The following is a 22,990-nucleotide window of genomic DNA, read 5'->3' on the forward strand; positions in this document are numbered from 1 at the left end:
AACCCTAACCCTATACCTATACACACTGACTTCCTGGAGAGCAAGCTTGCGTTAATGGCGTCGATTGTATCTTTCAGAAATCCAATCATCCCCGTTTAGAACCTGATCCATCCATTATTCGTGTCGGGTCAGATTATTTTCCGGTCACATCACCCTTCGAGTACTTTCCTGGCATACCAATCTACCATTCAAAGAACTTGATCCAATGGGAGTTGATTGGTCATGTCTTGACAAGATCTTCGCAGCTCAACATGCGCACCGTCGAACCGAGTGGTGGTGTATGGGCGCCTACATCGAGATACCACAAGCAACGACAACGTTTTTACGTGTCTGTCGGCGTCACACAACGATTCCGACCAGATACTTGGGTGAGTGGACTGTCTGCATCAGTGTAGCTTTGTCACTGATGACAGCCCAGGATCTTACCATACCTTGTGGATTTCAGGTGTGGAAAGACGACATCTTTAAGCGCGGGAGCTGGAGCGATCCCACCTATTTCGATGTACTGGGAATCGATCAAGACGTGAGTCAACAAGCCGCAATACTTATGAATTACTCTGCTAATGCTGAAAATAGCTGTTCTTTGACGATGACGGCAAGACCTACTTTTCAACTGTGAACATGGTCCGCGACCCTAGCGTCATTGCGGGTGGGCTATGTCTAGCCACATCTACTTGCGAGATTGACCTAGATTCTGGAAACTCGTTATCACCCTCGAGTTGGGTGCGTATTTGGAGCGCACCAAATGGTGTCGCCGAAGGTCCTCACATCTTCAAGCTGGACGAATACTGGTATCTGTCCACTGCTAAAGGAGGCACAGACGAAGGCCATCAGCAGTGGATCTCGAGATCAACGACTGGTCTTTTGGGTTCGTGGGAGACAGGACCAGAGGGGACGGTTAACCCACTCATTTTCAAGGACGACCACGCGGAGATCAGGAACACGGGCCATATGGACATGGTCACAGACACAGAGGGTAACCGGTGGGCTGTGCTTCTGGGTGTACGACCGCAAGGCGCGGTGGGCGAGTTGTTGTCAAGCTTGGGTAGAGAAACCTTGATGGAGTGGTCTGACGACGGTTGGTCCGTCATTAATGACCGCGAACCCATCATTCTGACATGCGAGGGACCAGGACTGCCATTGCTAGATCCACCATCTTCATGGCGGGACGATTTTGATGATTTGGAGTTGCACATCAGCTGGTACGCTCTGCGCACCCCACTGAAAGCCTTCCACGACCTGAGGAGTTCGCCAGGACAGCTGGCGCTTTTCGGAAATGCATACCAGATTACGGATTTCGAATGCCCAGCTATGCTGTTACGAAAGCAGCAGCAGCACTCTGTTAAGTGGCGCACCAGATTGATGTTCGACCGGTCAAAACGTGCACATGAAGCCGGCACTGCCATTTGATGGTCATAACAGGCGCATGCCTCCATCGGGATCCGAAGGTCTACTACCGAGCAGGAAGGGCTAGAAATACACTGTGCTGCATATGATGTGAAGCAAGATAAATTCGTGGTATGTTTCTCTTCGGACGCCTAACAAGATTATCACAGACTAACATGTGAATGAACATACCTCGCACGCACTCCCCTTAACAGTTTCTGTCCAGATAGACCTCATCGTCCATTCTCGGCTTTCGGGATATCGGCTGGCTTTCTCCATTGCCTCTCAGAAAGAAGTCGATCTGGGTTATATCTCAACAGAATCTCTTACAATGCGCAAATCTGGCAAAGAATCGCCCAATACAGGTGCTCATTTCGGGTTGTTCGCGCAGGGAGCATGCGGCTTTCCTTGTCAGGATCCTGCGATCTTTATGTTTGCCGGTTGGAAAAGCATCTAACAAGAGGTCAATTAATTTACTTAGTAGTATACTATTAAAGCTACATAATATATTAACTAGCTTAAACCATTTTGCAGATTTTTGCTATACTACAATACTTTAAAACTTGGGCTTCTACTAGAAGCTAGAGAATACTCAAAGCTCTAATTCAAAGTGTTCAATTTCTTTCTATATATGGTATACTTGAATCCATCTCCCTGATATTTCTATAGATGCAACTCTGGCTCGAAGCTGACCATGTACTCCTGCAAATATGAACAATCGAGAAAACCGGATGAGAGAGAAGAGAGAGAAGAGAGAGAAGAATCAAGAATTTCTTCCAGAACAAAGTTGTCAAGTTGTCTGTTCCGAGCCTTGTCGATTGAATGTGTAGAAGCTGTAGCAATGCACGATGATTAAAAGACAAAGGCACTGTGCATAGGGAGAAGCCATTTTAAGCTTGTCTCCGTGGATATGTATCTGATCCAAAAAAAATTCTGCATTGCAAAAACTCAAAACTCTGGCAGATATCATTAGAATAAAAGTGACAATCATAGGGCTCAAACCCCATTTCTCCACCTCGATCAATCTAACGCAAGGTTGTGGAATAATCGGATGATCCCCATCGCACAACCCGCTGCCACACCACCAACAAACATCATCTGCAAACCACCTATCACACCCTGCCAAACCTTCTCCTTGCCCCTCCACCCAGCAACAAAACAAGTCTTTGAGTATCCAAAAACAAACAGACAACTCAACATAACACCAAAAGACCAATATAGCGCCAAGAGCACATCTTCCCGAGGCACAAAGAAGTAAGGAATCAAAGGGACAAGCCCGCCAATGAGATATCCAAGTGCGATGGTAATGGCACAGGTGATTGCTCGCGAGCTTGCTGGCTCTGGCTGCATGTGTTCGAAGCGCATGAGGAAGTCCAACAGATGCGGTGATTTGGTGAGATGGAAGCTGAGCTCATTCACGAGGTTTTCTGGTAATTCGAAAGATTCAAGAATGGTGGAAATGGAATTCGCAGCGGCGGAGGGTGTTTCCGCGACTTGTGTGCGGGTCGAGGACAACGTAGCGTAATAGGATTCTCTGCGATTGGATGTCAGCTTTGTAAATATTGTTGTTAGAATGAAGAGATCAAGAAACTTACTCTTCGCTCTTGGCTCCCAGATATCCTCCAAGGCCCATGGAGATGGCACCAGCGATCAATTCTGCGACGCCACCGAGGATGACCACCCTCGAATCTCCCAAAGCCGACAAGCCTCTAAAGACAAGAGTACGATTAGCATGTTTCTTGTGAGTGATTTCGTATAAACAGCAGTCGTAAGGCCACAAGATGGCTATCAGAACCAATCGATGTTGGTTGGTATATGCTGTCTATACTCTTGCTTTACGTACGCTGTCAACGCGAATGGGACAGTCAGACCGTCAGAAAGACCAATGATCGCGTCCGAAATGACTCGAGCATCAATCATGGTCTTGAGTTTGTGATCTTCTGTCTCAAGCGGACTGTCGACTTGTGTTGACGCCAGCGACTCGACATCAGTAGACGACCGTAATTGGGCGTACGACTTTTCGCTGAGAGTCTCTGAAGACCCTAAGAGGTTCTTGACCCAAGTCAAAGACATTTCTGGTAGAGGAGTGATAAGTTCAGGAAAAGTCGCTTTAACAAAAGCCGGAGTGATTTCTGTCTGACTGTGTGGAAAAGGTGGAATGAACATTCGTTGCTGCAAGACTTTTGCAAGACGCTGGATTATCAATGCGATCCTATATTCTGTTCAATGTTTTTGTCCTTGCCCGAGGACATGTTGATCAAGGTGGTTCGTAGCTCCACAGCCATGCCGTCTGTTGAGGGGTTGTGCATGTCGCTTGAAGTAATTGCTAACCTATCAGACGTGCAACGTGCTGGTATAAGTTTTGACAAGCATGCTGCTTACACAAAAATCTTCTGACGACCCGCGGATACATATACAGGGTCTGAGCTTGTTCCAATGCTTGCCGGACATGCCGTCCGGCCACGGGTCTCGGCACATGAGGCGTTCGTGGAATCAACCTATCGTCGCGACCTTATTATCAACCCACCTTCCGAAAGTGTCTCGTCGCCGATGATCATGCCCCACCTGCCTAAAGGACCTACGTGGGGTCGTGGTATACACGAGCAACTTTGTCAACACGACGTGCTGCTCTCAAGCTCGTTCACTGGCTGCTTCAATTCGTACTCCGTCTCTGCTTCCGCTTTACCGCTGTCTTGTGGACATCGCACAGGGCTTGCTCGTGTGAACAACATGCTCAACAATCTGCAGCTCCACTTGGGGCGCAAGGTAGGCTTCAAATCCGCAGGAATTAGTTCGTGAAAGGCGACTGCAAACAACACGTGGGAAAATTCCTGTTGCCATTGCTGATCAATCGGTTGTGCGAAGCATTGAGGTGAGACTATAAGATGAAAGTCCAAGATACCCCGACAATGCCTTTGACAGACAACTCGTTCAGCTCTTCGTACACTTCGCAATGAAGACAACCACCGCATTCGCCGTTGCCTCTTCTCTGTCGGGCCTTGCCTCTGCATTGCCCTACATGGGTCCTGGCGCTCTGGAGATGAGAGAGCAGATGACCACCAAGAACTCGACCTGGACTGATCTGAGAGGAAAGGTAGGCCTCTCTCTTGAACGGAGTTGCTTCGTGGGGCTAACGCATCTCACAGATCAAGCACGTCGTGTACCTCATGATGGAGAACCACAGTTTCGACAACATTGCCGGATACTGGGACTTCCACCCTGACATTGACAACCTTCGAAACATCACTTACTGCAACCAATACACCAACCCAAACTGTATGTCAATCATCCCGAAACATTAAACCTGTGCTTACCAGTCAATTAGGGACTGTTTGGAATGAGCCCATCGATATCTGCGCTGGCCCATATGAAGATGAGGTTCCTTTGAAGGATCCTGACCACAACTTTGCCGGTACCTCCTACGAGATCTACCGCACCTGGTACCCTTCCAAGAATGACACACCTAATATGGGAGGGTTCATCGAGCGCCAGTCCGAGAAGTACAGCGAGACCCCTGGCGATGCTTCCTTTGTCATCAAAGCCTACTCGCAAGAAAAGTCTCAAGTACTTGCAACTCTTGGAAAGAATTTTGGCTTTTGGGACAGCTACCACGCTGAGCACCCTGGACCTACCAACCCCAACAGACAGTTCGCCACATCGGGCTCAACCTGTGGAATGGTAGACAACACCAAGCAGGCTTTTGGATGGCCTGCCAATGTGACCGGAACCACTTGTGCCAAGTCCATCTTCGAGTCTCTTTCTGACAAGAACATCACCTGGAAGAACTACTACGAGACTGATATCATTGATGCCTGGATGTACAAGTGGGTCCAGGACAATGCCATGGACCAGCTCGTGCACGCAGATGAGTTCTACTCGGATCTTGAGGCCGGCACCCTGCCTACATTCAGTTACATCAACCCCGAGTGCTGCACCATCGACTCGATGCACCCTTCCTCGAATATGGCAGCTGGTGAGCAGCTCATCAAGCATTTGTATGATGCTGTCAGACAATCCAAGTACTGGAACGAAACGTGAGTACTTACATCGAATCTGAGATACGATGCGTTGCTGACACGAGTCGAAAGATTGATCATCATCAACTTTGACGAGCACGGTGGTTTCGCCGACCACGTCAGCCCGCCTGTCAATATTCCCGCTCCTCAAGACGGCATGACCTTCAGCGGTTTGAGCGACGGTCACAATGTGACTTACGACTTTACCCGTTTGGGAGTCCGGTGTGTTGTTCTCTTGCTCATCATTCTCACGTTTTTCTAACTCTCTTCCATAGTGTCCCTGCTTTCGTCATCTCACCATGGATCGCACCCAACACCTTGATCCACGACCAGGGTACTTCTTATGCCGATAACTCAGCCTACACCCACACCTCATTCCTGCACTTCCTGCAGAACCTCTGGGACCTCGAGGGTTTGAACAACCGTGTTCAGTGGGCAAAGACCTTCGAGTATGTCTTCCAAGATACGATGAGAACCGACACGATCGAGGAGCTGCCTACTCCTGTCTGGATCGGCGGTTCTGGTCAACCCGAGCCTGAGGCTTTCTACAAGCTCAACCAGCCTTACAGCTACTATGCTGAGTTGGACGACTAAGAAGGTGTGGGCGACGGATAGGGTGGCTGATTGAGGATGTGGCTTTTTGTTGTATTTCATCAAGCTCGATTATGATCATGACTCGCATAAATTATCGGTTCAAACAAATGGTTGAAGCACATGTGCAAGTCCAGAAGCGTCATAAGAGTCCAGAAAGTGACCGTATGGCGCGACGCATGCATTGTCTTCCAGATGAGCGAAGGGTCGATGATTGCTCTAATAAGACCAAGGAAGCAGTCTCTCCAATGACTTATACGTGCATCTTCTGACCAAGACGTCCCAGCTCTTGTTCCAACAGGCCCATGTTCTCTCGGCAGCGACGCGAGATGGATTCTTGTCAAGGGTGCGATCATGATTGTTTGTCACGAAGAACTATCGCTATTTTCGATGGAGGTGTCGACCGGTTGTGTAATACATGTCTCTTGTCGTGTTGTCATGGGAGTCTCTGCTGTTCGTCGATGTCGGGCGGAGGGTCGTCGAAAGTCAGGTGTTGGGAGCTTCTCGCTCTGGAGCAGATTGTGGTCCACGTATCGCTGCATGTCTCAAAGTAAGAGTCTGTTCCGGGGACCAAGGGGACATGTGTAATTATATGGCTAGCCACAGTTGATCGCAAGGAAAGAGACGACGTCCGACGCGACGAGGGGAGACCGAGTGTGGTCATGGCCCAAGCTCAGGAGGTCCCCACACATTCAAGCCCGGCAGGACAGCTTCCGCCATCTCCTCAATCTGCGTCTCTTTCTTCTGTGACCTGTCGAACGACAAACAAATGAAGCCCTTCGTGTGCCTTTGCCTGAATCTTTTGAACAAGGTCTCTTATTTGAGTCTGTAGCTGCAAATCTTGACAGGCAACTACTGCTTCTCCATACTCGTCCGGGTAGGGGCCGAAAGTCCAAGAACATCCGGTGGAACGACGTTGGCCGGACATGATGATTAACTCCGTCGATGATCTAATGCAGACGGAGCTTGAGGGAAAGCTACAGCTCTACCTCCGGACCTTGATGGAAGTATAAATCTGAATCCCTTCCCCTGCTCCCTGGCCAGTGATCTCTCTCTGCGAAATCTCAATCGCCGCAACACCAATCACATCCATCATGTCTCTCTTCTCGCCCGCACCTGAGCCAGCCACCGAGCTCGGCAGACTGCGCATCCTGTCTTCGACAGCCGGTGTCCGTGTCTCTCCTCTGCAGCTTGGTGCCATGTCAATTGGTGATGCATGGTCCGAGGTCATGGGCAGCATGGACAAGAAGCAATCCTTCGCTCTTCTTGACGCCTTTGTTGAGGCTGGAGGTAACTTCATCGACACAGCCAACAACTACCAAAATGAGCAATCTGAGCAGTGGCTCGGTGATTGGATGAAAGAGCGTGGAAACCGCGATCAGATGGTCATTGCTACAAAGTTCACCGTAAGTTCAACTACTTCTGACTTTGGCTGATTCATCTTGTATTGACTTATATCTTCACAGTCCGACTACAAAGGCTATGACCTAGGCAAGGGCAAGGCAGCCAACCACTGCGGAAACCACAAGCGTAGCTTGTTTATGAGTGTCCGCGACGCGCTCAAGAAGCTCCAGACCGACTTCATCGATATTCTGTACCTGCATTGGTGGGACCACACCACCTCAATTGAAGAGATCATGGATAGTCTACACATCCTCGTCGAGCAAGGAAAAGTCATGTATCTCGGTATCAGTGACACTCCTGCCTGGATTGTCTCAGCCGCCAACTACTACGCCAAGGCCCATGGCAAGACCCCCTTCTCCATTTACCAAGGCCGCTGGAACATCATGCTCCGCGACTTTGAGCGTGAGATCATTCCTATGGCCCGTCATTTCGGGATGGCACTCGCTCCTTGGGATGTTCTCGGTGGTGGCAGATTCCAGACTAAGGCTGCCATTGAAGAGCGCAAGAAGAAGAATGAAGGTATTCGCAGCATGATGGGCGGACCTGAGCAAACCGAGGACGAAGCCAAGATGAGCGCCGCCCTCGAAGAAGTCGCCAACGAGCACAATGTCACCATCACTGCCGTCGCTCTGGCCTACGTCATGTCCAAGACCATCAACGTCTTCCCTCTTGTGGGTGGTCGCAAGGTCGAGCATCTCCACGACAATATTAAGGCTTTGACAATCAAGCTGTCCGATGCACAGATCAAGAAGCTGGAGGATGTCAGAGCTTTTGATATTGGCTTCCCTAACAACTTTATCGGAGTCGACCCCACCATCTCGGGACAGCCTAGCTGGCTGCTTGGTGCTTCTGGCTCGTTTGCATGGCAGAAGGCATCTAAGCCTATTGGCCATGAGTAGATTATAACATCTTAATGAAAATATGACTTTTCTTCTCCGCCATATCATTTCTCGACGCAAGATGCGCGAAGTTGCCCCAGCTTGACGCTGTTTGAGTGAAAAATTCAGATTCCGACGACAATTTGTTGATGTTCTGCACCTTCACCTACAACTGTGATATCTTTTTGCATGCAATACACACAAACACAGAAATTGTACTTGATTGTATACCATATTAGGACTCCAGCAATCAAAGTTTGCTGAACGGTCTCATGATCATATCAATAGGAGAGCAGGGTTCTAGATTCAGCGAAAAGTTTTAGTCGCGTCTCAGGTCTGGCCTCGATCCTACAAGGTGCTGGTCTATCTTGGATATCTGCCAATCAAAATCACAACAGTTACCTCTATGGTCCTTTTGACGCCGTGACACAACAAAAACAGTTTCTCAATGACCATCTGCCGAAACCAAAGTGGCGTGTTTCGAATCGCAGACGCTCTAATTTCCGCTTGCGCCGGAGACCGCGGTTTCCGTGGCTGGTTTCCCTTTTGGGAACCATCACAAAGTTTCTCCTTTCTTTATAATCGCTATGCGACCGCGCCAAACATGATTTTTGCAGTGCTTGAATACATCGTCGGCTTCGCTGGTGTTGTCGTGCTTTCGATATTGTGTCTGCATCATGGTCGTCACATCTCCTCGCAAGTATGTCTCCAATCCACTCATCGTCTATGCGCCACGACCACGATGAAAGATTGTGAGAGTTTCTGACATGAAAGCAGCATTGCACAAGATGGCTTGAATAAGCCCGTTCAGGATGAGAGATCACCTCTGGTCTCTGCAACAGAAATTTCAGAGCAACCAGAAGACCACCGTGTCGACAACAGCGGCGAAAGGGAATTCGGCGGTGCAGTGGGAGTAAGCTGCATGATGATCGGATTCCCCCTTCTCATGTATTTTATGTGGATTGGTGCAACCTTCTACTCTGGTCACTTTCCCTCTCGCTCCCCTGGACAACACTGGAGTGGCTTTTTCGCGCACCTCTGGACTCTTTGCTATGAACATGCCTTCCCACATCTCAAAGCCTGGACTATTTACTGGAGTTTTCTTATCTTTGAGGGCGCTTGTTATCTCTACATGCCTGGTGTCTATGGCAAAGGCAAGAGATTGCCTAGTCTAGGCGGCAAGCAATTGGAGTATTATTGCTCTGCAGTGTGGAGTTGGTACACAACCATTATTCTCGCTGTTTTGTTGCACGTCTCTGGAGTTTTCCCTCTGTACACCATTATCGATGAGTTTGGCTCCATCATGAGCGTCGCCATTATTTCCGGGTTCTTGGTTTCTTTCGTTGCATACTTTTCTGCGTTGGCCCGTGGTGCTGAACATCGTATGACTGGATCCCCTGTCTATGACTTTTTCATGGGTGCAGAGCTCAACCCGAGATTGTTTACCTGGCTGGACTTTAAGATGTTCTTTGAAGTCAGGATCCCGTGGTATATCTTGTTCTTGACCACGCTTGGAGCTTGCGCGCGACAATACGAAACCTACGGCTATGTGTCGGGCGAAGCTTGGTTCTTGTTAATGGCGCACTTTTTGTATGCGAATGCTTGTTCCAAGGGCGAGGAGTTGATCATCACGAGCTGGTTCGTAGAATCCTTCTCCAACAAGGAGAGATGGCCCTTAAAGCTGACTTGGCACTTCTGCAAAACAGGGACATGTACTTTGAAAAATGGGGCTTCATGCTCATCTTCTGGAACCTCGCAGGCGTGCCTCTATCATACTGCCACTGCACCTTGTACATCGCCAACCACGACCCGTCAGAATACCACTGGAACCCTTATCTCTTGACTCTCCTGTTTGTTACCTATCTCTTCGTCTACTGGATCTGGGATACAGCAAATAGCCAGAAGAACATGTTTAGAGCACAGGAACGCGGTGTCGCATTGAACAGAAAGACGTTCCCGCAGCTGCCGTGGAAGGCAGTGAAGAATCCCGTTAGCATCAAGACAAAGACGGGAGATTCGATCTTGTGTGATGGGTGGTGTAAGTTTCTCATTTTTTTCTCTTTTCTGTGACTTCCTTTTCTTTTTTCAGTTTGCTGATACTGTCCTCCCACAGATGCCAGAGCACGCAAGATCCACTACACCTGCGACCTCTTCTTCGCACTCTCATGGGGCGCCATCACCGGCCTCAACTCTCCCTTCCCATGGTTCTATCCCGTGTTCTTCGCTTGCATGATTGTGCATCGCGCAATCAGAGATATTCAAAAGTGTAGGGCAAAGTACGGAGAAGCATGGATCGAATACGAGAAGAGGGTGCCTTGGTTGTTCATTCCTTATGTGGTGTAAGGAATGGCGAAATGGAAAGTGAAGACGAGGTTTAAGACTGGCCGAGCAAGAAGTGTGATATCAAGAAGACGTGTAATGCTGGATATAGTCCTGATTGTCTGCCTTTGTCTCTCACTTTGGTCCGAAGACCTGAAGATCTCTAGAGATATTCCTGGAGGTGTTCGACTCCTGGATTCGGTGGTACATGGTTTTCAACAGTGTTCAATCGAGCACGTACGGCCACAGTCAACTGAAAACTGGGCATCCCGTCCGCTCTGCCATACATAAGCAGTTGAACGGCAGATTAGTACTACGGTGGGTGACCACGTGGGAATCCCTGCTGCTGTACGTTTTGCTTCTTCTTTTTGCCTTTCATTTCTGTTCTTTGGGTTGGGATTGTTTGCGACTAGGGCATCCGTGTAGTCTTCGGCGTCACGGTAGAGTCGTGACGCGCGAAAGATTCTTTCTGAAAGAGCCATGATAAAGAGTGATCTGATGGAAACAAATGCGAAACAAGGAAAGGGTATATTGACATTCGAAGTAAAAAAAAAGATGCTCCAAACAGATGCAGATGCCCATACAGAAAACCAGCTCACATGCCTCTAAACACATTTCCAGAAGCGCTTCTTCTTTCCTTGCCTCTGGGAACCTTTCTGCCATTGCCATCATCAGCATCGCCACCATAGCTTTCCCTCGGCCTTTGAGGTCTCTTCTGGACCTTTTGCGGTGCGAAAGTGACTTCCTTCTCACCAACAACACCTCCTGACCTAATGCTGCTCTTCGGCTGATCCCTGAGGTTCTGGGCAAGAGAGCCAAAGGAACGATCCCGACGGTTGACATTGGCATTCTTGTTTTTGGGCAGCGAGGACGAGACGGACATTTGTGGTTGCTTTGGCTTGTGGCCGGATTTGCGGTAATTGGTCGAGGAGATGCGGTTCTTGTCGACGGTGTTGTCGTCTCCGCGGTCGTTGCGACGTTGGACACCGCGTTGTTGTCGTTCTGCTGCTGCATCGTCGAGCTCGCTCTCGGATTCGTCGTCTGAGGAACCATGAATGGATTGGTTGGCTTCTTCCTCGACAGCTGTAAGACCACGCTTGCGTTGAGCGTCTTTGGCGACTGGTACGGTCGAAGGGTTGTGGAGCTGGAACTCGCGGGACTGCTCGTCGATCTCGAAGTCTTCGTCCTGGAACAGCGAGGCGAAACGCTCGTCTCCGAGGACGCCTCTGGCCGGCTTGTCTGCATCTTCTTCCTCTTCTTCTCCATCTGCTTGTGGTTGAGGTTCGTCTCCTCCTTGTCGCAAGACACGTCTGGCCTTGCGACGCTCGTTTGCTTCTTCTCTTGCCGCCATCTTTTCTGCCAATCTCCTGTTGACCTTGACCTTTGCAGCCTTGTTGCCACGAATGCGAGACTCGCGCTCCTTGTTGATCTTTTCGGCGATGGATTTGGCGCGTTGTTCTTCGAACATGTCGGGGTTGCTGATGAGGCGGGCCTGTTCGTACAGCTTCTGGGCGACAAAGTAACCGTGCATGTAAGGGCGGAGGAGGGAGGTGGTGCCGACAAGGTGGTCGAGGTTGAGTTCGCGGAGTTGTTGAGTGGACAAGAACTTGTAGTTGTCGTAGACGGCGCCTGTCTCTTGAGCGCCAGCGTTGTAGGCAGATGGGTCTTGGGCGTCTTCAGCCATTTCTTCGACGAGGTTGTCGAGGAAGGAGCACCACTTGGGAGCGGGACCCAGCTGAGGGATGAAGAAGGAGTGTTGTTGACGGCCCTCATTGGCGGTGAGGAGCATACCGCTGTCCTTGCACCACTCGACGTGGTTGAGGTCGACGGCAGGTTCGACGCTTGTCCAAGGGTCTCCGTTGGAAGCTTCCCAGATCTTGATGATACGCTTGTCGGCTGACATGAGCTTCTCGCTCTGAACTTGGGTCGAGGTGGGAGACATGTACTTGAGGGTCTGGATGGCGTAGCCGTAGCCTTGGTCTTTTGTGAGGAGGGGCATGGGCGAACGCAGATCGTAGACGCGGACGATACCGTCGGAGTCGCCGGTTGCGAGGTTGAGACCGGAACGGTGGAACTCAAGGGCGGTGATTTGTGTGCGCTCGTCTTGCGACTGTGAGGGGGATTGGAGGATGCCGACGCGGCTGCGGGAGCGCGAGTCCCAGAACTCGACGGTACCGATGCTCGTGCCAAAAGCGAGAAGGTTGTGCGAATCTTCGGCGATGGCGGCGGTGTTGACGCAGCCAGTGTTGATTCCACCCTGCAGAGCGCCGGCGCCCGAGCTGGTCCAGTCGTCGCCACCGACGTCGACCTCGTAGCCCTTCATGTAACGTCCCAGCTCGAGGTTGAGACGGTAGACTTCACCCATGCCATCCTGGTTGACACCCGAGGCCGGAATCAGAGCTTCAGCTTGGCGCTTGTTGTACTTGAGGTCGCGACCGTAACGAGGGATGCGGGTGCGGTAGTGCATACCACCAGGCGTGTGAAACTCGAGGGTGCGGTCGGTCTGCAGATGCAGAGATTTGCTGTAGTCGGACGAGAGGAGGAGGAAGGTCTGGTTGAGCGAGTCGGTGTGGCGGGCGTACGAGAGCGACAGATGCGGCAGGTAGTGGACGTGTTGTTGCGGCTTGTACGTTCCTGCTTGGTGTCAGTCTCTTGATTCTGCTCTGCAAGGAGATGGTGGTCTCACCTGTGCTCATGACCCATTCTCCATCGTCACTGACCCTCACACACTGCGAGGCCTCTTCAAACTCAAAGTCCTGCAGCAGCTCGACTCTGTTTGCCCACTCGGGGTCCTGCTTCAGACTGCGCTTTCTCTGTCGCGCAAGCCATTCGGGGAGAGGGCGAGCTGTCGCAGATCCAGAGATAGTATACACGGGCACCGCCGACGGATTTGACAACTTCATCGTGTGGAATGTTTGATGATCAGGAAGTTGCGACCGTCGCGCCTGCCGCTGACATTTTTTTCTGGCTCGCGCTTTCCCCGCATTCTCGTCGCTCGCCGCGGCTCGTCGTCGCCGAGGGCTCTCCCGCAGAGCCTCACTTCGCTTGGCACTCAGATCTGCTTCTTTGCAGGAAGGTGCGCCGCTTCTCCCTTTCCACTTCGCCAGAGCTACAGACATCCGTATACCACATCCGCCAACCCCCTGTCGACATGCCACCGCCTATCGCTGGCCTGCTTGAGCGAAAAGAAGACATCAAACAATGGATCTGTGAGGATGACTTGACCGTGCTCCAAGTCATCGACAAGCTGAAAACTGAACACAATGTCATCTGTCAAAAGCGCACACTCGAGCGCTGGCTCAGGACATGGAAGTTCTCCAGACGTAATAAGCTGGACAAGCCTGCATTGCACGAAGAATTGACAAGACTCTTCCGCGGCCCGCACATGACTGATGAAGCCATCTGCAATCTCCTAAGTGAATCTGGCTATGTCGTCACCCGTCGCTATGTCATGGACACCAGAAAGAAACTCGGTCTCCACAAGCGCATTCGTCCAGAGACAAGCGAGCAAGACCTACTTAAGACCATCAACGATCTGCTCATCCAAGAGTATAAGAATGAAGAAGTTCTGAAAATGCATCGCGGCGAGCTGTACACGTATCTTCGCCACAAGTATCCTGACCTCAACATCATCGGAAGAGATCGTGTTTACAACATTGCCCGTGAGATGAACCCTCAGCTGGCCCGACGCTACCCCAAGGGCCATCCTTTGTATCAAGGCCGTCCATACAAGCTGACTGGCAAAAGGCTGGCCGCAAAGCTGGCTAAGGATGCCGCCGATGCAAACCTCAACCCTCCTGCTGACCATGCTCAAGATGATCCTGCTTCATATGACACGACACACCCATCTCCATCAATACACGGCTACGATGTCGCTCAACCGCATGATACTGTTGTCGATCGTTCGGTTGCCGTCCAAGACCCTCAGGCTGTCCCTGGCGACACACCTGCTTCTACCACCCATCAGGCTTTGCACCCATCCCTGAGACTCGAGTCTCTCGAGAAGGAGAACAATGTTCTACATCAAAGGCTGCAACAGCAAGAAGCAGAGATACAGTATATGCGCCAAGCATACCACGACCTCATGCAAAGATTCTCCAATGTGCCTGCTCCCAATTCTTTCCCGAGTTGAGACCAACCACATCGTCTTCACGATTCCATTACTCATCGGACACAATCGTCGTAAGGCTCTTTGCAATGCATGACCTATTTTAGCACCATGCACGCCATGAATTTGCTACAATATCCCTCGTACGAGTTCTGACATTACATGATCCTACACGTTTGAAGCTCCTCGAACAACACCAAGTACTTGGTTCCAAGCCTCGCAATACGCAGATCCTGACCCGAAATGAACTGCCCCCTGGACTTGCTCGAAATCAGACCATTATCCACTCTTACCAGAACACGCTGTCGTCTGCTTGTATTGTCGTTCTCGCAGAGCATTTCTACATAAGCTCCAGGCTTGGTTCTTCTTCTCTCCTCCTGCTGCTGATCAGAAGGCCAATTTGTATACTTTCGAACCTCTCATTCTGTGGTCAATCTTTGATTCATCATGCAGTCTCAATACCTGACCAATTCAAGCTGGCGACTAGCTCTTGGTGAGCTTGAGCTTGAGCTTGAGCACTGGAAGCTGGCCATTTTGGTGTTGTTGCTCTCCGTCGGCGTCGTCGTTCTTGTCAACGTCATGCGGCAAGTGCACTTCAAGTATAAAGATGAGCCACCCATTGTCTTTCATTGGTTCCCATTCGTAGGCAGCAACTGTAGCGTATGATACCCACCCGTACGGCTTCTTCTCGAATCGTGCCAAGTATGGTGACATCTTCGCCTTTGTCCCACTTGGCCAGAAAACTACAATATACCTGGGGACTAAGGGCAACGAGTTCGTCCTCAATGGCAAACTCAAGGATCTGAACGCAGAAGAAGTCTACAGTCCGCTGACCACACCTGTCTTTGGACAAGGCGTTGTCTACGACTGTTCGAATGCCATGCTGATGCAGCAAAAGAAAGAAGGTACTTGACACACTGTATCGGCGGACAGACTTGGTTGACCAAATGTGCAGTTTATCAAACATGGCCTCACAACCGCCTCTCTACAATCACATGTCTCAACCATCGCAGCCGAGACTCGAGCATTCTTTGCAAGAACCGGTAGCCACAATAGAGTCTTTTCACAAAGCGGTACTTTCGATCTTCCAGCGGCCCTGGCTGAGCTCACCTTTTACACCGTGCCCAGGTCATCTTTGTGGCTGCATTTTGTGCCGCAAGCATTGCGACAATCTCAGACAGACCAAATATCTTGCTTACAGCCAGCTATTGCACAGGCTCAAATCTAGAAGGTAGGATCCTAGACCTGATCCTTCGGGGTGCGCGATGGCCAAAACGGTCAGCGGTTTTGTCAAAATGTTTGCGGTGTCTCCGGCCTTTGTTTTTGTCGCCAAACTTCTACGGTGAACGATATGGACGACACTCCATCTTCAGATGCTCGCTTTATTATTCTCAACTTTGCGAACCCTGTCTGTGACCATGAAGAAGCTCATGAATTCCTTCGAGCATCATGTCAACACAATTTTGACGCTGCCAAGACCCTAGAACGCCTGTGAATGAGTATACTATCCGTCAGCTGAACAACGTTGTCGAAGGATCAGTAATGAGATTTTCTTGGAGCGTCGCTTTTCCCATTCAGCCCCGAAGTAATGAGATGAGGTTGTGGATATAACTCATGCCGTGGTCCACTGAACTCATCTTCCACACTCTGACCCAGCTTCCCGAATTCTCTTGCCTGTGAAAATATGCGTCTCCTTGAGTTGCTGTTACCGTTGCTCTCTTTGTTCTCCTTGGCATCTGCTTTGGTTTTGGAACAGAGAGCGTGTGTTTCTTCTGACATCGCTCTGGTTAAACAACAAGTACAACATCCCAACTACTTTTGTACCTGGTATCTTAGCGAGTGAGTTGGCATCTGAGCCTTCTGTATTTCATCAGCAGGAGACACAGGTACTGATCTCGATCGATAGTGGAAGAACTCGTTCACCACTCGCGAACATCGGCCCAAACGCACTCTTAGGAGCATGCAAATGCATCATCAATGCTTCTCCATCTGGAACTTGGTCGCAAGCCAAAGATGCCATCTATCAAGCCGCACACATGCAAAGTTTTGTGTCTGCTGGATGTCCTTCTTCAGCTTCTGCTTTCATCAAGGATGAGTTTAAGGATCCTGTCGCCTTTTGTCAGTTCTGGAAATATATGTCAGATGTCCCCTTCCGACTCATGATGATCTGAGGCTGATAGCTCTGTGTAGACCTAGAAAGGATAGCCCCGTTCCAAAACAGAACAACCCTTCGGTACGACACGCTTGCAATTGTATTTTGGCAAACCTCGTGCCGACTTCGAAAAGCACCTCGACAAGTTCTACCTCTTCGAAAAGAACATCTTCAAAGTCGAAGACGCCAGTTGCCAAGCCTTCCTCGTCTTCGAAATCAAACAGCAAGTCAACGCTGCGTTCTAGCAGCCGATCTTCAGCATCTAGCACAGAATCAAGTGACAAGCAATCCTCGACGCTGAAAACCAGCTCTAGGCACTCTTCGACAAAGACGGCAACCACACTTGTCAGCAAAACGAGTTCTTCGACCAAGACAAGCACCAGAACGTCTTCGAGCCGTGGATCATCAAGCAGCAGCAGTAGCAAAAGCCGCAGCAAATCGTCGACTACCTCGATTCTGAGAATCTCATCTTCGCACAGTCGATCATCCTCATCATCCTTGCAACCCGTCAGACAGAGTACTTCATCTTCGTCCAGACTGAGTGGAACCTCGTCACGTTCAGTGTTGCTCTCATCGAGCTCATCAGTATCGTTACCTACTGCCACAAGTACACGTTCCGAAAGAAGCGACTCAAAGACAGCCACAAGCATATCATCAGCACCCAGCACTGCCACAACCACAACCACTAAATCCACTCCCACCTCCTCCGAGACTTGTTCGGCTACGCAGACCGACTATGCCATAGAATATGACACTGTATATATTGGATCTCCAGCGTCCATGAAACCGATCGCTGCGACTTGCTTAGATGACTGCCTCCTGGTCTGCAGCGCCCACGAAGATTGCAAGTTCGTCTCTTTTTGGGTCAGTAAGGGGTCTTGCCATTTCCTCTCATCTACATATCCCTTATCAGAGGCGTCTAACACTGATTTTGTGTTCGCTACTCGCTTGTTGGGGACAACTGGCACAACATCGATGACATCAACGACATCCACGTTTCTGTCTGAAGCATCGACGACATCGGCATACTCAGCAGACTTGACGTTACTGACGACCAGTTCATCTTCTACTTCATCATCTACAACATCGACCATTGTTACTATATCTGCTACTTCGGCAGCAACAGAATCTGCCGCACCCGCCACGTATAGCATCCAACGCGACACCTGGTATCAGGGTAGCGTCGCGTGGTACGACTTGTCCACAGCAACAAACATCAACGACTGTCTCCCGATCTGCAGTTCCCATACAGATTGTGTTGGAGCGATGTTCATGAGCGACACTGAATCATGCAGCTTTTTCACATCTATCGATTCGGGCCCTGAGCCCGCCCCGGGTACAGATACTGCCATTGTCGTACCTGAGATACCAACCGCTGCCGCTTCTGCCACGCCCTCAGTCCCACTCGCTTCTGCCGCGCCTGTCACGTACAGCATCCAGACAGATACATACTATCAAGGGTCCGTTGTGATATACGATGACGCGCCCTTGGCAGCAAACATCGACGATTGTATCCTAGTCTGCAGTGTCCATAAAGACTGCGTTGGAGTGTCCCTCATCAGCGGTACCGGCACTTGCAACTTTTTCACATACATAAATCCGGACTCTGCGGCCACATCTCCGGGTACAGATACTGCCATCGTCGAGTCTGGAAGCCCAGCCCCCTCTGCGCCGGCTGTGCCTGTCACGTACAGTATCCAGACTGACTTCGAATGTTATGGGGACGAAGCGACATACGATGATCCAGGTGCAACAACAGCGACCAGCATGGAGGACTGTACCTCGATCTGTAGTGCCCATACAGATTGCATCGCAGTCGCTTTTGATCGCGATGATCACCTTTGCACCTTTTTGACGTCTATATACCCCAACTCTGAGACCTCAGTCCCAGATACAGATTTTGCTAGGGTGGTGTCTGGAAGATGAGCATTTGCTAGGCTTGAGCAGTGTGTTTCTTGGTTCCAAGTACTAATCGATTGAAATGTGACTCTGAGAGTTTTCTCCTGCGTCAAGGGCTGTAGTACGCATTATCTTGACAGCATGCTCCCTGAGGGACGCCATCTTCGGCTCCATGCATTACTCATACAATACCTTGGATGAAACCTAGTTTTTTATATTGTTGCATACATTCCTTCACTAGAGAAGCGACGCGATGGTTGTTACTGCTACTCCCGTCGTTTTCCCTACCGTGATGAAGTATCCGGATACTATACGGCCTGATCCAAGCCACCTTGTTGATATACATCGGCATCGCCATGTGTTTGCTAGACTGTGGATCATCTTATTACTCCTCAACCTCTCCTCGGCTATCAAAGAGCGCAAAGACAGGAACAGAGGCAAGCTTTCAGTCTTCAAGTGCCAGATGCTCATTGTCGCACAGAGACATGCGCACTGCCATCCATGATTTGACAAATCAGGAAGGCGGCCAAGATGGATATGTAGCTTGTCGCCAGTATTTGTTGATGCAAGGTTGTAAGCTTCCTCCGGGCACTTTCCAAGCTGCAAGGAATTCAGGAGATGGCTGATAGGTGTCCATCACACAGATATTCAGGTTCCAGCGCTCGTTCTTAACTGACAGCTCAAGCTCGTAGTCAAGGGAAGAATGTGTGAGCACAACACTCTTCAAGCTCGGCATCTTCTGCGCGGCGTGACCAAGGCTCGTGTAGAGACGGTCGAGATATCGCTCTCTGATCAGACCTACAGGGTACACTAATTTCATGCCGCCAAAAGGTGAGACTTGGTCCTTCAGTTGAAGCGTCTCAAGGTACGGCCAGTGTGCTTCAATTGGTAACCCCAGTCCATTAGAGCAAAAGAGCTCTGCGAAAACCTCTAGACTCTCTAAATGCAGATGTTGTAGCTGCATGGAGAAGTCTTAGAGCCGCGCCCGATGGGTCTTGCTCAGGGCTTGCATTTAATCGTCTGAACTCGTCGATCTTGAACCATGAAACCGAGCTGCAGCACAAGGTCATGTCTTTGATGGTTCGTGGAAGCTGGTGAAAACCCTTGGCAGCCGCAGTTTGCCTGATGGCACGCATGTTGAACTCGTCTGAAGGGATATCGTCTTCGAGGTCCAACCGAACGTTTTTCAAAGTGCTGCACGCTGATGCGATGCTCAAGCAAGCAGGCAGGGAAATCTTGTTTTCATCACATGGCACGTCTAGTGCGCAACTCTCGTACCACATCGTTTCAGGAGTCTCGAGCACAGGAAACTTCAGTGATGTGATGCATGACGTACGCAGCAAAGAATATCCGGGCAGAAACTCTGCACGATAAGGAGCAATCATGTCGTCAGTGCCGGGCACGTGTATCGACCCCGGCTCACCACTATCTTCTTCGGTGGATGCATCTTCTGCCTGTAAGGCTATCTGAAGAGAGATTGCCTGATTATTCCAACTCGAAAGGTGCTCGAATAAGTAGCAAACACCTTCCGGGAATGCTTGATTGTTCTCACGCCGACAAACGTTGTCATAAGTGTAGCCGTCACCCTCCTCGCGAGATTCATCCAACCAGTACGGGACTGCGACTCTATAGAGGATCTGACGCACATATGTACGCCGAGCTCGCTGCCAATCCCGTGGTCCGCTGGTGATGTTGATGAAGGTCTCTAGTGGAAGCCCCTTTCTAGGCTGTGGCCCTCCGGGGTTAGTCCATGAGCATTCATTGACTTTGATAGTCGTCGCATCGGATGGACTAAGCACGACCACTGATGAATAGATCTGTCTCTCGAAAGCGGCCTGCCAAGACTTGTTGACCAGGGCGTAAGGTCATAGTTTCTTGTCCGATCGTGCGTGGTGTGCGATAAGGCATAGTATTTCCTGAGGTGTTGAGGAAGCCATTGGTGATATGATCGAGCTGTTGACTCCGTCTGGACATTTATAGCCAGAGAGGATGTAGCTCTATGGTGCAAGCCAATGACTCAGAGATTGTGAGGCATGACAAGCGAAGTGAGCTAGGCGGCAGCCTGACACCTTTGCCCACGGAGTAATTTCGGGACCAATTTCCACATAACCACGATCCTCACTTCTTCGTGCACAAGACCTGATCGTACGGCATTGAGAATCGTTCTATTAGCAATTTGGAACAGTCATACTCTGAGATTTTACACAACGACTCTTGGAAGCTCATCTCATCAACACATCCAGTAACAAAATCAATAGGATCAGAGCGGAGACAAGCCAGACAAGAATCTGACCAGATCGTCTAGTGACCCGGGGCCCATCGGAGCAGTCCTACGAGAAACGAAGGAAGAAGCGACGAGCTGATGAGTCGTTGCTGGCTGGGCAACTTGAGACGATACTCGATCTTGATGAGCGCGTTCGCTGCGCTCTCCTCCGCGTCTTTGGTGGCAGAGGCAACCACAAGAAGTCGCAGGAATGATTGCGCATCGAACGAGCCAGATTCCGGGTTCAGGTGTTGTCGGACACTGTCCGAGTGTCACTGTAGAAGTCAGTACAAATTAGCCGCGAATACATTGCTTGCCATGTCTAAGCGAAGGGTAAGGTTTAATAGAAAGCAGAAAGATCTAGCACAGTAGGGTAGGACTAGCTTTATTAGCAGTAGTGGTCTTATCTGCTGGGGCTATCTCTTAATAGGTAAATATAATATCATACACAATCCAGTAGTAATCTTAAGCTATATATTACTCTTTGATATTCTTTCAAAGCTGTCAGACATATTCGCCTCAAGGCTTCCACTTGGTATATGCGCTATCAACAATCATCTCCTTGACCGTTGGCAGCTCCTTCCCATGACCGAATGCAATCGCTTGCGCCATGAGCTCTCGCCACTTCAGTCCCGGGGCAATCTTTCCGGAGATCGTGTTTGGTGTCAGCGTGTCGCTGTTGATTGGTACAAGAGCTGCACGGCCGAGTATAGCTTCCAGTGCCTGCTGCGCGAACGAGACTGCCTCCTTGGCATCTGAAGGCACGCCTGTCTCGTCAAGCTTCTTGATCTGCGTATGCGGCAACTGCTCTTTGAGGTAGCTGATGATATTTGGGTTCCTAGCACCACCACCACACATGTATATCTCGTCGATGTCGTCCGCTCTGGAAAACAATTGCGGGAAGGCTCGATACTGTTTGATGATGTTCTGGCCGGTGATCCGTGTGATTGTCGCTACCGTGTCGTACTTAGTCATCCCTTGTGCGAGACACTCGTCGATCAGCTGCTGGGCTTCGCCGTCGCCAAAAGTCTCACGTCCGGTGGTCTTCGGAGGTGTGTGGTTGCAGTACTCATTTGTCGCGAGGAATCGATCGACAATGGCTTGGTTCACAGTTCCTCGGGCACCCCACTCACCATCACGATCATACTCCATTTCGCCTTCGGTGAAGAACCGCATCGCAGCGTCGATGAACATATTGCCTGGTCCACAGTCCCAGTCAATCATGGCATCGACGCCACCTTCAGAATCGGGCGGAATGATGCAGAGATTCGCGATGCCGCCGATGTTCTGACAGATTCGAAGCTTTGATGGATGGTGAAGCAACAACCCATCGATGAGGGCTACCAAAGGTGCACCTTGACGGCCGACCGCTTGCTCAGCCATCCTGAAATCTGTGACTGTCGTGATGCCCGTGATGCCAGATATGACTGTTCCTTCGCCTAGACAGAAGGCTGATTGGGTCTCTCCCTCCTTTGGCATTGATAGAAGCCAGATCGTTTGGCCATGCGAACCGATCAGGTCTATGCTGCTGCGGTCGATGTTCCACTTCTCGCAAAATTCAAGCACTGCCTGACCAAACATTTTACCCAATTGTACGTTGAGTTGCGACATCAACGAAGGCGTCGTGTTGGTCTCGCGAAGCATACGGAGAATGGGCTTCTTGATCCATTGGGGTACCGGCATCTCATCATACTGTGCATGGTCAGTGATTGCTCCGCGCTGAAATCTGGGTGCGTTGTCCTACCTGCAGAATCTCCATATGAAGAGCAGCCTTTGGAGATGACTGTCGATAGCGGACTAAGGCGCAGTCGATGCCATCCATTGCCGTTCCGCTGTTCATTCCAAGCACGGTAATGTCCAGGAATCCATTTGCTCGACTCTGACGAAGACCACTGACACCGTTCGTGGTGCCATTGGTGCATCCGTTCTCTTCATATCTGCCTTCGGCGTTCGTCATGTTGGGAGCTGCACCCA

General features: G+C 50.3%; 11 protein-coding genes across 11 annotated transcripts; 6 read left to right on the top strand and 5 right to left on the bottom strand.

The window, feature by feature from the left end:
• Positions 1-89: 89 nt before the first annotated feature.
• M437DRAFT_51806 (Arabinanase/levansucrase/invertase) lies at positions 90-1,410 on the top strand (the record flags this gene model as incomplete). Its single annotated transcript, XM_041022245.1, has 3 exons — positions 90-368; positions 419-523; positions 577-1,410. Coding segments are annotated over 3 exons (1,218 nt in total), but the record flags the coding sequence as incomplete, so codon positions are not given.
• A 996-nt stretch (positions 1,411-2,406) lies between these two features.
• M437DRAFT_76431 (putative vacuolar iron transporter Ccc1) lies at positions 2,407-3,459 on the bottom strand (the record flags this gene model as incomplete). Its single annotated transcript, XM_041026620.1, has 3 exons — positions 2,407-2,920; positions 2,982-3,095; positions 3,230-3,459. The coding sequence occupies 3 exons, from the start codon at positions 3,457-3,459 to the stop codon at positions 2,407-2,409; spliced, it is 858 nt and encodes a 285-aa protein (XP_040878281.1).
• Positions 3,460-4,339: 880 nt separating this feature from the next.
• Positions 4,340-5,996, top strand: M437DRAFT_67223 (phosphatidylglycerol specific phospholipase; the record flags this gene model as incomplete). The annotated part of the gene is made up of 5 exons (XM_041024899.1): positions 4,340-4,480; positions 4,533-4,662; positions 4,712-5,420; positions 5,475-5,624; positions 5,678-5,996. The coding sequence occupies 5 exons, from the start codon at positions 4,340-4,342 to the stop codon at positions 5,994-5,996; spliced, it is 1,449 nt and encodes a 482-aa protein (XP_040878282.1).
• A 1,091-nt stretch (positions 5,997-7,087) lies between these two features.
• On the top strand, positions 7,088-8,296 carry M437DRAFT_67224 (aryl-alcohol dehydrogenase AAD14; the record flags this gene model as incomplete). The annotated part of the gene is made up of 2 exons (XM_041024900.1): positions 7,088-7,399; positions 7,460-8,296. The coding sequence occupies 2 exons, from the start codon at positions 7,088-7,090 to the stop codon at positions 8,294-8,296; spliced, it is 1,149 nt and encodes a 382-aa protein (XP_040878283.1).
• Positions 8,297-8,952: 656 nt separating this feature from the next.
• M437DRAFT_85725 (C-24(28) sterol reductase) lies at positions 8,953-10,618 on the top strand (the record flags this gene model as incomplete). The annotated part of the gene is made up of 4 exons (XM_041028333.1): positions 8,953-8,975; positions 9,053-9,913; positions 9,982-10,313; positions 10,389-10,618. 4 exons carry the CDS (start codon positions 8,953-8,955, stop codon positions 10,616-10,618), a joined length of 1,446 nt encoding a protein of 481 aa, XP_040878284.1.
• A 571-nt stretch (positions 10,619-11,189) lies between these two features.
• On the bottom strand, positions 11,190-13,497 carry M437DRAFT_85726 (WD40 repeat-like protein; the record flags this gene model as incomplete). Its single annotated transcript, XM_041028334.1, has 2 exons — positions 11,190-13,228; positions 13,281-13,497. 2 exons carry the CDS (start codon positions 13,495-13,497, stop codon positions 11,190-11,192), a joined length of 2,256 nt encoding a protein of 751 aa, XP_040878285.1.
• Positions 13,498-13,745: 248 nt separating this feature from the next.
• M437DRAFT_76436 (uncharacterized protein) lies at positions 13,746-14,726 on the top strand (the record flags this gene model as incomplete). The annotated part of the gene is made up of 1 exon (XM_041026621.1): positions 13,746-14,726. The coding sequence occupies one exon, from the start codon at positions 13,746-13,748 to the stop codon at positions 14,724-14,726; it is 981 nt and encodes a 326-aa protein (XP_040878286.1).
• Positions 14,727-15,149: 423 nt separating this feature from the next.
• M437DRAFT_67228 (uncharacterized protein) lies at positions 15,150-15,615 on the top strand (the record flags this gene model as incomplete). The annotated part of the gene is made up of 2 exons (XM_041024901.1): positions 15,150-15,344; positions 15,406-15,615. The coding sequence occupies 2 exons, from the start codon at positions 15,150-15,152 to the stop codon at positions 15,613-15,615; spliced, it is 405 nt and encodes a 134-aa protein (XP_040878287.1).
• A 623-nt stretch (positions 15,616-16,238) lies between these two features.
• Positions 16,239-18,654, bottom strand: M437DRAFT_67229 (uncharacterized protein; the record flags this gene model as incomplete). Its single annotated transcript, XM_041024902.1, has 7 exons — positions 16,239-16,485; positions 16,969-17,588; positions 17,754-18,020; positions 18,105-18,274; positions 18,307-18,374; positions 18,448-18,535; positions 18,636-18,654. The coding sequence occupies 7 exons, from the start codon at positions 18,652-18,654 to the stop codon at positions 16,239-16,241; spliced, it is 1,479 nt and encodes a 492-aa protein (XP_040878288.1).
• A 613-nt stretch (positions 18,655-19,267) lies between these two features.
• M437DRAFT_76438 (uncharacterized protein) lies at positions 19,268-21,073 on the bottom strand (the record flags this gene model as incomplete). Its single annotated transcript, XM_041026622.1, has 3 exons — positions 19,268-19,711; positions 19,803-20,597; positions 21,047-21,073. The coding sequence occupies 3 exons, from the start codon at positions 21,071-21,073 to the stop codon at positions 19,268-19,270; spliced, it is 1,266 nt and encodes a 421-aa protein (XP_040878289.1).
• Positions 21,074-21,535: 462 nt separating this feature from the next.
• On the bottom strand, positions 21,536-22,973 carry M437DRAFT_52019 (UPF0075 family protein; the record flags this gene model as incomplete). Its single annotated transcript, XM_041022282.1, has 2 exons — positions 21,536-22,708; positions 22,761-22,973. The coding sequence occupies 2 exons, from the start codon at positions 22,971-22,973 to the stop codon at positions 21,536-21,538; spliced, it is 1,386 nt and encodes a 461-aa protein (XP_040878290.1).
• Positions 22,974-22,990: the final 17 nt, after the last annotated feature.

The sequence above is a fragment of the Aureobasidium melanogenum genome (assembly GCF_000721775.1).
Source record: "Aureobasidium melanogenum CBS 110374 unplaced genomic scaffold scaffold_15, whole genome shotgun sequence".
NCBI classification, from domain to species: domain Eukaryota; kingdom Fungi; phylum Ascomycota; class Dothideomycetes; order Dothideales; family Saccotheciaceae; genus Aureobasidium; species Aureobasidium melanogenum.